The sequence below is a fragment of the Pholcus phalangioides genome, unplaced genomic scaffold (genome assembly GCF_987345545.1).
Source record: "Pholcus phalangioides strain wild (caught in Gottingen) unplaced genomic scaffold, Ppha-v1.0 ptg000039l_1, whole genome shotgun sequence".
In the NCBI taxonomy this organism is placed as follows: Eukaryota; Metazoa; Arthropoda; class Arachnida; order Araneae; family Pholcidae; genus Pholcus; species Pholcus phalangioides.
In genome coordinates, this window is record NW_028301625.1 from 8912332 (window position 1) to 8925135 (window position 12804).

The 12804-nt window shown below is 35.9% G+C and overlaps 1 protein-coding gene across 3 annotated transcripts in view; it reads right to left on the minus strand.

The window, feature by feature from the left end:
- The window catches only part of LOC149065550 (FGGY carbohydrate kinase domain-containing protein), a 59422-nt gene that overhangs the window by 16052 nt on the left and 30566 nt on the right, over positions 1–12804 (minus strand). For all 3 annotated transcript variants that reach the window (XM_089254016.1, XM_089254014.1, XM_089254015.1), the window contains 4 exons: positions 10670–10798; positions 7771–7862; positions 3057–3164; positions 2794–2858 (listed from right to left, as the gene is read on the minus strand). In XM_089254016.1, the coding sequence (XP_089110142.1) occupies positions 2794–2858; positions 3057–3164; positions 7771–7862; positions 10670–10798 (394 nt within the window). The remainder of the gene's footprint in view (positions 1–2793; positions 2859–3056; positions 3165–7770; positions 7863–10669; positions 10799–12804) is intronic.

The following is a 12804-nucleotide window of genomic DNA, read 5'->3' on the forward strand; positions in this document are numbered from 1 at the left end:
AGCTTTATTTGTAATTGTGTTACGAAAAATTGGAGTGGGCAAAATTTGTTTGAATAACTTCAAGCTATCATTTGACACAGAAATTGTGACGAAGGGCTGTGAGTAGACTGGACAAGAAAAACTCAACATGAGTATCCATGAAGGGGAGGTCCGTCTTGGGTCTGTCCTGTGCAGATGGAGAGTCCCTTAGGATATTGAAATCTTTAAATTTATGTTGTGTGTTGTTTCAATGTTATTGAATTTATTATTTGTATTGCATTGTTTATTAGAAGACAGAGGGTGTCAAATTAACCCTTTCTTCATCCAAAATTATGGTGGGGGGTGCCCAAATTGATGGTTGTCTCGGGTGCGTATTCTAGTACATTTTTTGTTTCTAGGTTGCAGCACTGTTCGTTGGGCTTTGAATTAGTATTCATGTACCAAAGGTCCCTTCGTATATAGAGCGGTAACTATACAAAAAAAAGGTGATCATGATACCTATTGTTTAATCACAAAAAAAAAAAAAAAAAAAAAAAAAAAAAATTGAACAACCCAAGATTTAACACTAAATATATATATGACACTGATTTCAATACTAGATTTAACATTAACTTTACATTCTTTTTGCCAGAGACATTGTATCAGTTTTAAGGTCAGTCATTACAGACTCATATTTTTATCAATAAAAGAAATCTAATGACATTCGAGGTTGAAGGCCACATCAAATGAACATGAGGGTGAAATGCTTGTCAAATAGATCGTGAATCAAGCATGCATGGACTATACCAACAGTTTTAATTAACCTCCTCAGCAGCATTTACGAGATATCTCATCTAGCTTGATGCTTTGTATTTTTGCAATTACAAGATATCTCCCCTCCTTAAAAGCCCTTTTATTTCAGAAATGATGAGCTCAAAGAGCTTTGCAAATTCCTCTTCTTCATAAAATATGTTTACCATTCCTTTCACCTGTCAGACCTACTGCCAGTGGCCAGTTAGCTTTTGCTCAAATTTTGATTATGGAAGGAGAGAAACAATGTTTGAATTGTTGGTTTTCTGTGGTTTCATGGTACAAATATATATGAGCCAGTCTCCTCTCAGTAAAAACTTACTACAGTGAGTATAACAGACTTTACAACATTAAAGCACATGCATAAGATTATGTAATACAGGGTGGACAAAGTCAGTAGAAACTTTAAAAATTCATAAAAACCAGAAAAATAACCGAAATAAAAAATGGTTTGCAGGTTTAGCATCACTAGGTCACTGGAATTTTTTTAAGACAGGAAAAACTCAAAAAGAGCCAATAGGTGGTGCTGATGTACACAAGTCAAAGAAAAGAAACGTAAATAACGAACAGAATGCCTCCAAATAATTTATTACAGCAGTATGTGTTCCACATGACCACCACCACAGGGGATAACACATTGTAGGTTAGTTACAAATCCAGCAACGGCAGATTGCAGTAAGTCCGGTTGTATACGACACCTTTCGGAGGATAGCATCTTTCAGTTCCGAGATATTGGATGGGCCAAATCACCCAGGATTTCAAATATCCCCATAAACAGAAGTCTGCCAGTGTCAAATCTGGAGACAGAGGGGGTCATAGGAACCTGCAACGCCTGCTAATGATTTTGTCTTCGTCAAACGTCTGTATCAGGAACGCCTTGACCGAAGCAGCAGTGTGATTAGCTGCCCCATCTTGCATAAACATGACGGTAGAAAGCGCATCTCTTTCACACAAACATGGCCATGACCTTTTAATAATGCTGCGCATTCATCTTAGTTGTTTTCCACCCATTTACTGGGCACTGCGTTTCAAAGAAGGGCCTATGATGAATGAACCTGTGAACCCACACCACACTGTCACTTTTGGGGAATGCAATGGTTTCTGCGTGTAATCACATGAATTAGACATTGCCCAGATGAGACAGTTATGGGTATTAATGTTGCCATAAAGCAAAAAATGAGCTTCATCTGTCCACAAGATGTTAAAGACCCAGGTGGGATTGTTCGATTTTGGAGAAAACCCACCTTGCAAATACTTCCCTCTGTATAGTATCCGCTGGTAAAAGTTCATGGCATGACTGCAATCTGTAGGGGTACAGATCAAGGAGTCCATGAAGAGTATTGCGTACCAAGAATGGTGGTAAGCCCAAGCATCTGTCTGGCAGCTTCACGAGCACTGCTGGTCTCTGCAGCTGATTCGGATGCTAACGCCAAGAATTGCCATCTTTATTTTTTCTTGTAAAATAATCATATATTAATAGGCTATCCTCGACCTCGTTGGGCATTTTGCCTGTTGTGGCGTTGTATTTGTATATGTATAAACTCATGTACCAAAGAATGTTGTGTGTGTAGTCTAACAGATGCCAAATTGCACTTTGCTATACATCACCACAGTAAGTAAAGGGAAAATGTGGTGCTCCCACTTACTAATCTGAATTACCATAACTTAAAACTACAGGAGAGCACATGCAAATTCTCCTTTAAATATTAATATAGTAAAGAAATTAGTCATGGTGTGTGAAAGATGCTGTGCAAGCACTGCAGGATTAAGGGAATAAACTTAGTCCCCAGGTACCTTATCAACAGTTCGATCATACCCATGTTGGAATGTAATGTTAAGAATATTGTACTCAGCATATATAGAAAATTTTAAATCTTTTTTCTGAATTTTATCTCACAAACTAAGAAAAATTTTTCACATTGAATAAATATGAATAGAATTTTGCCAGAATCAGAAAAAAATTAATGTATTGTGTTTGTAATATGATACACCTCATGTAATGGAATATGAAGTTACTTATATTACTTGTCATCTTTCCATATAGATTTCAGTTTTTCTGTTACTGGATTGGAATGCACGACATAATCAACCTGAAATGTAAAGAGGAATTAAGAGAAATGATGTGCACAATCAAACAACTGCATTCTCACAAAGAAAAAAAAACATATTTTTGTCCATAAAATTCTCATTATTTTGTGGCAATTTTATTTATAATGGCACCAAAAAAGAAATTATAAATAACAATTAGTTGAAACATCCTCACATACAGTGCTATAAATAATACCTACTAATGCTCCAGCAGCACTTTGCCCTGCTTCACTGCACCACATATCTGGTACCATGGCTGAATAATATGGACCCCATATACCTGGAGTAATTATACAGTTCTTATTAACCTAATTAAAAAATTATATAAGAGAAAATCCTTTTAAAAAATGGTCCTCTGATTGAAATTATTTCAGTTCACAAAGAGAATTTTAAAAAAATTGAATTTTTCAAAGGAATAAATTATACTCTTGGGGAAAAAAACATTAAGAAGAAAACTTTGGAGCTGAATAAAACTTGGCCTATCTAATTGCCATAACAGAATGTATAAATGGTCACAATATCAGAATGAAGTGATCATTTATTGTACAGAACAGCAATGAACAGTACAATGACACAAAAACACTAGTATCCTGTTTGCTCTAGTGAAGATACAGTCTGGCATTGATGCATACAGGTTCATTATATTCATCTGAGGGAGATTTGTGCATGAATATTACAACAGGGCTTCTAGTTTATGTACGCTCACAAGTTGATGAAGTCATCCCAGCTGGTCCTACGCATGCTCAATTCGCGATGCATCAGGTGAGTAACCTGGCCAAGAAAGAGCTCCAACTTGATGTGGACATTCTTGAGAAACTATTGCCATATGTGGGCGAGCATTACAATACTGGAAAAATTCCTGCTGTAGAAGCCCTACCATGAGTGCTAAAATGTATGGCTGCAAAGTTTCCTGGGTACATTGTCAAGCTGTTACAGTTCTTTGTATCACAATCATGGATGACAGGTTGTCGTAAGGATGTCTCTCTGGACCAGCACACTTGCAGTGTATCTTTCCAAAGAATAAGCCCAATTCATCTGCTGATCACTAGGGCACCATTGTTGAACACGATTGTCATTGGATGGCAGAGAAAATCATGATCCATTGCTGAAAATGATATGGCACTAATCCACACCTGTCTAGGTTCATCACTCCTGACACCACTACAAACAAAGTCAACGATGATGGGCTGTCAATGGCACAAATTGAACTGACAGCGTGAAAACAAACCTCCTTCTGCTAACCATCTGGAAATGGTCTGGTGCAAACACAAGGTTAACGGATGAAGATAGTATTTGTGAATGGATGGTCAATTCAGTCATTGGCGTATGCAAGGGAGAGGATTGGGGTTCTAACCCCCCCCCCCCCCCCCAAAGCCAAGATTATAGTGTTATTTTGCAGTAAAAAACGTAAAAACTCCCCTTCAGAAGAAAAAAAAAACTAGAAATCCCCCCTGAGAAAATTCTGCATACACCTATGAGTGCAGTCACCATTGGTGCTGTTAGAGATTGCTTCGACCTATGGCAATTTGGTTTATGGCACCTATAGTTTTTTAATAGTTATTTCTATTTTTCATAAAATAATACCCCTCTTTTTACAAAACTATCCCTTAAAATTTTGGAGAAGAGTAGAATTACTCTTCAAAATCATTTTTTTGGATAACATTGATCTTGTTCATCAAGCAATCCAGTACTTTTTAAGCAAATTTTTGTCGAGCATAGAAGAGGAAAGCATGTCAGTGCATGTCTCTGTGCAGAAGTTTATATTATTTGAATAGGCTTTTTCAATTGACTTCCAGTAATCTGGCATACACTGGTCTGATATGTGCAAGATCAGTGAGAGTCTACTGTATTATCTATCATTCAATAATTAAATATGATTGCATTAGAATAATTCATCCTTAACAATCTCCAGTAGTTTGACATTTTTATTTATACAATATTTGTAAATAGCTATTGGGGCCGTTCAAGTGTTACATCATCATCGATGGGGGGAGGGGGTTTCTGATTTGCTGAGTTTTGATTACAAGGGGGGAGGGGGGTTTGGATAATGCTTACATCATCAACCACCCTTTATGAAAATATGAAATATTTTTAATAGCATCTTACTCGGTGCGCCTAAAACAAAAAACCTTTCGATAGTTTGTGGGCACTTGAAGTAACACCCCACCTTCTATTGATAAGTGCCCTACAGAGCCACTTTAGTGATCTCTAAATGTTTCACAGATCCAAGTGATCTGGAAATGTGTCTGGGCCGCTTAAGTGCTCTGGAACTGCCATGCATCACTCAAGTGATCCGTAATTATATGCCGCGGATAACTTAAATAATCTGAGAATGTGCCGCGGGTAACTTGAGTGATGTAGAATGTGACACACCGGGCCACATCCTTGTTTCGTCTGTCATCTTACAAAACTTCTAGGTTTAGAAATAGGCTTCACTCACCTTAAAAAAAGGTCTCAGTTCGTAACGTGGAGGTAACCAGCAACAGCGCATGAACAGAGAACCATAGACGCAGCAGCACACATTTCTTATATAGCAGAAAAACCACAGCAGTCACGGCACAACGGGTGTGGCAGCCAAAATAGCCAACCAATCCCAGGCTTTGGTTTCAGGTGATGTAATAGAAAAACGAAGGGAACAACCCCTGGCGTCATGGTCAAGGTCATCAGGACCAAGTCATGACGTCACACAAAAATAGTGAATGATCCTGCCGTTAGGATCAACCAACTCCATTATCAATAGAGTTGTTAACTGAAAACAAGAACAAAAAACAAAACACTGCAAAAGTATGGGTGTCTGCAGCCACCCACACCTTATAACACAATTATAACTACATAGTACATTTCCTTACAAGAACCACACTGGGGGCCACTCAAGTGCTCTAAAATTACATCACATGTCACTCAAGGGATCTCTAAATGTGTCATGGATCACTTAAGTGTTCTGGAACTGTGTCCCGGGTTATTTAAGTGATCTGAAAATGTGCCACGGGCAGCTTAAATGTTCTGGAATTGTACCACAGGACACTTAAGCAGTCTGTAGATGTGGCGCTTAGTTCATTTTTTTTACAAAATTAGGTTTGAGGAGGGCAGGCCACATCAGATAAGCCCTCGGGTCCTTATTTGGTCCGCGGGCCAAGGGCCTTTATGTGATTTATCATTTATACAAAAATTACCACGTTTTCAAGACAAATAAATTCAATTGGTCGAATGGTCGACGTGTTGCGGCTCTTCAATGGAGAGCCGTCATCAGGACCTCGTGGTCAGAATTCACACGAATGAGTCGTGGAGGGGTGATGTTTACGTCTGGTCGTCCGAAGAGTTCGCCTTTGTATTTGCTGCGTCCGAGTGGTCTTTGGATGCGAATTGGGGAGCCAATTCGGACGCAGCAAATACAAAAGGCGAACTCTTCGGACGACCAGACGTAAACATCACCCCTCCACGACTCATTCGTGTGAATTCTGACCACGAGGTCCTGATGACGGCTCTCCATTGAAGAGCCGAAACGCGTCGACCATTCGACCAATTGAATTTATTTGTCTTGAAAACGTGGCAATTTTTGTATAAATTAAAACCAGGCAAAGTTTCTCATTTTTGTGATGATTTATCATTGTATGGCTTAGAGGGTAGGCCGCAATGAATTTATTAAAGATAAATTTTTTGCGTTCATAGCCTTCAAATAACATTGAAATTAACAGAAATTGATGATAACAACATATAAAGGTATTTTCCTCCCAAATTTAAATTAAAAAATATTTCTTTTGCATTAAAAAAATAAATGGCTAAAAATTTGCTGACGTAATACTTGAGCGGCCCTTAACTAATTTTCCTTGCCTGCATCAGAGTAGGAAAGATTTCTTCTGAAATCAGAGTTTTCGATGAGAGGAACTAATATATATATATAAACTACTGAACTACTGTTTTTCATCAGCCAATTTGCTATTTTTTTTGTCATTTTATATACATATTTTTTTAAGTGGTTGCATTATGATTTGAAATTTTTTATCAATGCTAAAAATATCTTTTCTCAAATTGATATAACTTTTGATTGTGGCCAATTATAGTTGTTTAAAATGATTTAATTTTGCATTTGATTGGTTGAGTAATTGAGTAAAGTTAAATTGCAGAACAAAACATAGCCTCTGGAATTTTTTTTACTGTGTAATAGTTTAATTTTATTTTTATGTGTTTGTGTCAGGGCTACAACAATATTAAGAGATGGATAGCATCTGATATTACACTTCACACCAGTATCTTAAAAACAACAACCTCTGTTATAATGACACAATTTTGGGGGTCCCTTGAATGTTAATATAACTGAGTTTGACTGCATATATAAAGGGTGTCCTGGAAGTGCAAGCACAACCTTTATTTCATCAACTGTTCGCCGTAGAAGTATGATTCCAATTTAAAAAATGATCAACAGGCATTCAAAATTTACGCTATACTAGTTTTGAGACTGAATATACAGTGTGTAACAAAATAAAAAATTGAAATTTTTATACAGTCTAACTTCCCTTTGCTCTAACTTCCAATTAGAAAGTTGTTGCCTCTTTCTCATGTGTTTTTCTGCATTTATTACTGTTCTTTTTCAAATTTCCTGTTTTTTGAATTTGAATATCTGTGAATATTGCACTCAGAAACATGGAATTTTTTTTTGTCTGCATCATGAGAGACAGGGCAACAACTTTCTAATTGGAAGTTGGAACATGGGGGAACCATATAAAAATTTAGATTTTTTATTTCGTTACACACTGTATTTTCACTCTCAAAACTAGTACAGGGTAGAATTTTGAATGCCTGTTGAGCATTTTTTAAATTGGAATCATACCTCTATGACGGGCAGTTGATGAGATAAAGGCTGTGTTAGCATTTACAGGACACCCTGTATATTTCACTTAACTTAGTATTAATTACCTTCATATGACAGGTTGATGTTCCACATATCACAGCTAGTCGATTTTCAAGAACACAAATATCTTTATTTTGAACTGAACAAGACAATACGCCTGAAGAGAGAAACCAAAGAAATCATACATCAAAAAGTTGCAATGCGCTTAGAATATTCCCTCTAATTTTTATGAGTTGACATGTTTCTTCTGTGTGTGGAATGGCATGTATGCTATACAGATATCCACCTATAGTGTATTTTATTGGTATATTTTATGGTGTATAATTTTATGTGCACAGTCACTCACACAGATTAGAGGGAACAGTGGTATGCATCAATTCTTTTTCATATTCCTGAAAAATAAGAGCATGACACTATTCAAGTGATTATCAGTGCAGACAAATAATATATAGTCAGACTTCAGTATAACATCATCGTTGGGGAAGTCAAAAGTGACTTCATGAATAGGATAACGTATATATACAAATGTAAGAGCCAGATTGCTAATAAATTATGCTGGCAGAGACCTTTAACACTGACATAAATAGCAGGGTAAATGTTGAAAGTGATAGTCATTAAATCAAGGTCTGACTGTATACGACTACTAATCACACAAAAAAAAAAAGATAAGCATTAAATTTCACTCCAACTGGAACTGCAGTAAAAGTCACGTGCAACGGGTACAGCTCATAACAAGAATTTCGCAATTGTGAGTAATTTGCAAAGTGACGTCAAAAAAGGAGGGATTGTCAAAAAAGCTAGCACTTCATGCAGGTGGATTTAGGGCTGTAATGGTAAAAGTGTGCTATCATTTCTTCTAGGTGCAATACCATATTGTGACTCTGCCAAGGACATGATTTATCTTCGTACACACTCCTCACCTTGTCCTTGCTTTTCCCCCTTATCAGCAGGTGGATTCCTGTGTTCCCTATGTTATAAACTGTATATACAGTTTATGCACTGCACTGTATGTTACTTGATACATTGACACTAGAAGGACCAAGGTCATTTTGACATTTTCAATCTTCTTGCTACACTTTCGTAATGAACCATATTTTTTCGAATGTTGGAATTCACAACTTTTCCCAAAAATACTTGCAGTGTCAGACATGTAAGGAATATCAGGTTCTGGGTAGAAAAGAGACAGACTGCAGCTCAACATTATAGTGACTCTTGAACGGCTCTAAGCTGCCAGTTTTGTGAGTGTTGCGACACACGATGAATACAAAGATATATCACATACAGAATAAATGAATGCATAGCAATACTGACACATTATATAAATATAAATATTTATAGTTTAAAGGAAAAAATAACAGACATATTTTTTGTTGTACCTAAGGGGACCATGACCTGTCAATTTGACCAGTAACACTTTCTCAGCACATGTAGCAAATATTTCATCAAATTGCGCTATCAACGTTTCTCTAATACAAATGTGTTCATTTCAGGTAATTGAAAGCATCCTTAGTGACCAACTAATGACAAGAAAATATTACTTTGGTCAAAAATGTGGTAATGCGACTTGCTGAATCTTATCTGAAAGCTAGCAGAAATGTGATAACACTTGATGATTGTTTACTTCAACTATTTTTTACTTGCTGAAAAACTGAAGCAGAATACTACCACCTTGGTAGGTATAATAATAAAAGATGAATACATTTCAAAAGAACTTCAACAAGGAACCCGTTATATGAAACATGTTTGATAAACAAAGATTTTACATTGAATGTTTTCCAAGTTTAAAAAAAAGGGAAATATTCTTCTTCATTTCAATAGATTGAAATGTAGAAATATATATTCTTAAAGTATGGGAAAAATTCCTGAAACCATTGTGTTTTAAAACAAAACAAAGCATAGTGTTGATCAAATGGCTTGAAAGCACTTCATGTGAGTATCATTATCCAGATTGCTATTGTACATTTTCTACAACATTTGACTTAGTCTCAATTCTCAGTAAATGCTTGGTGGATTGGTCAAAAAAAAATTTAAAGGATGTTTTTTTCTCTTGTTGAAATTAACTACAAAGCTTAGATAAGAACCTTATTTGCTCAAAAATCATAATTTTACTGGCAACAACAAGTGATACTGTATAAGGAAACACACATCAGTCTCTCAGATTTCATTACACAATAACAAAACAAGCTATACATTTTAAATAAGTGAGAAATCTGTGTGTGGAAAATGTATTCTAATGTAACAAAGGGGAAAAGAAAAATGTAGAAAGTGTGATATGTGAATAAAACTGCAGTTATATAATGTAAACATTTTTTTTTATCAAATATGCATTGATGAATTTTTAGATGGGTGTTAAAAATTAAATTTAATAACAAAATTTTGTTTGAAAAAAAAGCCTATTTTCCACATTTTATAGCTTACTTAAGCTCATATGTACATTTAAACATTAAAAAAAACATGAAAATCAACCTCCGATCATTTCGACCAGTATCTGTCCTTTTAGATAGAGCAAAACGTTGGTTATTAAGAAGTTAATAAACCACTGAAAGGAAGCAATAACTCTGTTTAAAATCAAAAGAACAAAGCAAAGAGAAAAAGTAGAAAACCCTTCAACAAAGTTGCCAAAAACAAAGAAATAGATATGTTTCCCTTTTATAAGTACACAATGAATTTGATTAATACAAAAATGAAAATGATTAACTTAGCTATCCAAATGAAAAAAAATTGCTATAAAAATGAACAAATAAAAAAAAAGAACACTCAACTAACGAATACCATCCAAGATAGTAGAGAGAAGCTCTTTGAAAACACAAGAAATTCATAAAAAGAAAAATCCAGTGGCAAGTACTAGCACAAACTACTAAACAACAAATGAAAAAAAGAACATTCTATCAATGAATCCAAATGACACTGATTTTGGAACCAATGAAAGAGAAAGCATACTGAAAACTTGTGACAAAAACTTACCTAGACCTCCAGCATGAGCATCTATTATTGATACAGAAACTGGAGTACCTTCTTGCAAATTTATTTTTTCAGCAACTTCTGCCATCAAACCATTTCCACACGGTTGCCCCGGTTCAAGCACAACAGAACCTTTGAACATGCACAGTAACATAAGCATAATAAAATCTGTGATAGAATATAAGTATAATACATATAAATAATTCGGATCTGAACAAATCACAATCCCGACAGACGAAATAAACACACACTGTGACACACTGGGCCACGTCCTTGTTTCGTCGGTCATCTTACAAAAAACTTCTAGGTTTAGAAATAGGCTTCACTCACCTTAAAAAAAAGGTCTAAGTTCGTAACGTGGAGGTAACCAGCAACAGCGCATGAACTGAGAACCATCAATGCAGTGGCACACCTCTCTTATATAGCGGAAAAACCACGGCAGTCATAGCACAACAGGTCCAAAAGAGCCAACCAATCCCAGGCTTTTGTTTCAGATGATGTCATACAAAAACGGAGGGAACGACCCCTGGCGTAATGGTCAAGGTCATCAGGACCAAGTCATGCCGTCACACAAGAATAGTAAATGATCCTGCCGTTAGGCTCAACCAACTCCATTATCAATAGAGTTGTTAACTGAAAACAAAACACTGCAAAAGTATGGGTGTCTGCAGCCACCCACACCTTAACACAATTACAACTACATAGTACATTTCCTTACAACATACACAGAGAGACAGGTGAAAATCTAGACAGGGTCGAAATCCCAACACGGTCGAATTTAAAAATTCAATTTCACCTTATAAGCCGCACATCGTGATTTCTGTCGGGATTTACATTTCTCGAGACGAGGGGTGACAATAAGAATGATAAATTGCGATTAAATAAATTTTCAAATTTTAATTTCGACATATAAGCCGCACTTTGAGATTTCTGTTCGGATTTGCATTTCTCGCAGCAAGGAGCGTTGGGGCGCCGATAAGACTAATACATTGCGTTCAAGTAAATTTTCAAAATTGAATTTCAAATGTATTATGAAGTGTAGTTGGCGAAAATATATAATATATAATATTCGGGCATAGAACTTTAGAAGCAAGCTCTTTACCTACCGAAGCTGGGGCGACCACCGATGGATGGAGCCTTCATTTCCCACCTATGGTTGAAAATTGCTGTATGGCGATATATGACCAGAGTTGGTGTGCGGTAAAGTAGTAGGTGACGTTATGTCCTGTTATTCTGCAAGCCTATTCAACTTGTTTACGCTGAATGGAAGCTTTTCATTGCTAAGCTGCCTTACACGTTTACCTTGATTTACTTTTTTCTCCATGATTGCAAAAAGAGAATGCAGTAAAACCTGTCTTCAACAGAAAAATTTCATGGTCCCATGATTTCACTGCCAAAATATACATTAAAAACCTGCATTAAACCATTTGCATCATAAGTGCATATATGTGTGGAATTTTCCTGGCCATTATCACCAAAGCGCAGATATGTGCGATAGTTTTTTATGCATAAGAACAAAATGCTAGAGTACTATCATACTGTATCATACTATTAAATTTAATTTTTCAAATTATTTTCAATATATATCTCCTTTGAACTAAGTAAAATTATTAATTTTTTATGTGCGCCATTTTGTATTTTGCTTTTTATGATTTTGAAATATTTATAACTTTATACAATAAAAAAATTTTGGTGATATGGACCAATTTTCCACTTTTTCCAATGATAACATGGAAACGGGAAGAAAAATTGCACCCTTTAACGGAAAATTTCACACACGACGATCAATGGACGATAATCATCAGAATGATATAAAAATGGTATCAGAGGACAATTTATGAGGTAGTAGTAAAAATGTTTGAGTAGGTAAAATTTTTCATCTCAATCTATGCTCGCAAATGAGAGTTCTACATGATCAACACCTTAGATTAGCATAAACCTTTTCTGTACTTGATGCAGTGGTTTTGATAGCCATAACCATAGTAAAGCAGTTGCTTTCTGAAATTGTAACAAAAGTTTTCGGAAGAGCAAATTTTACAACAGCAGAAATCAGTGTAAGGGTTGAATTTTCAAATGTTATGCAAGACTTACAAAATTGGATATAAGCTGTGTGCATTCCGTGATCGCAAGGCTTAGTA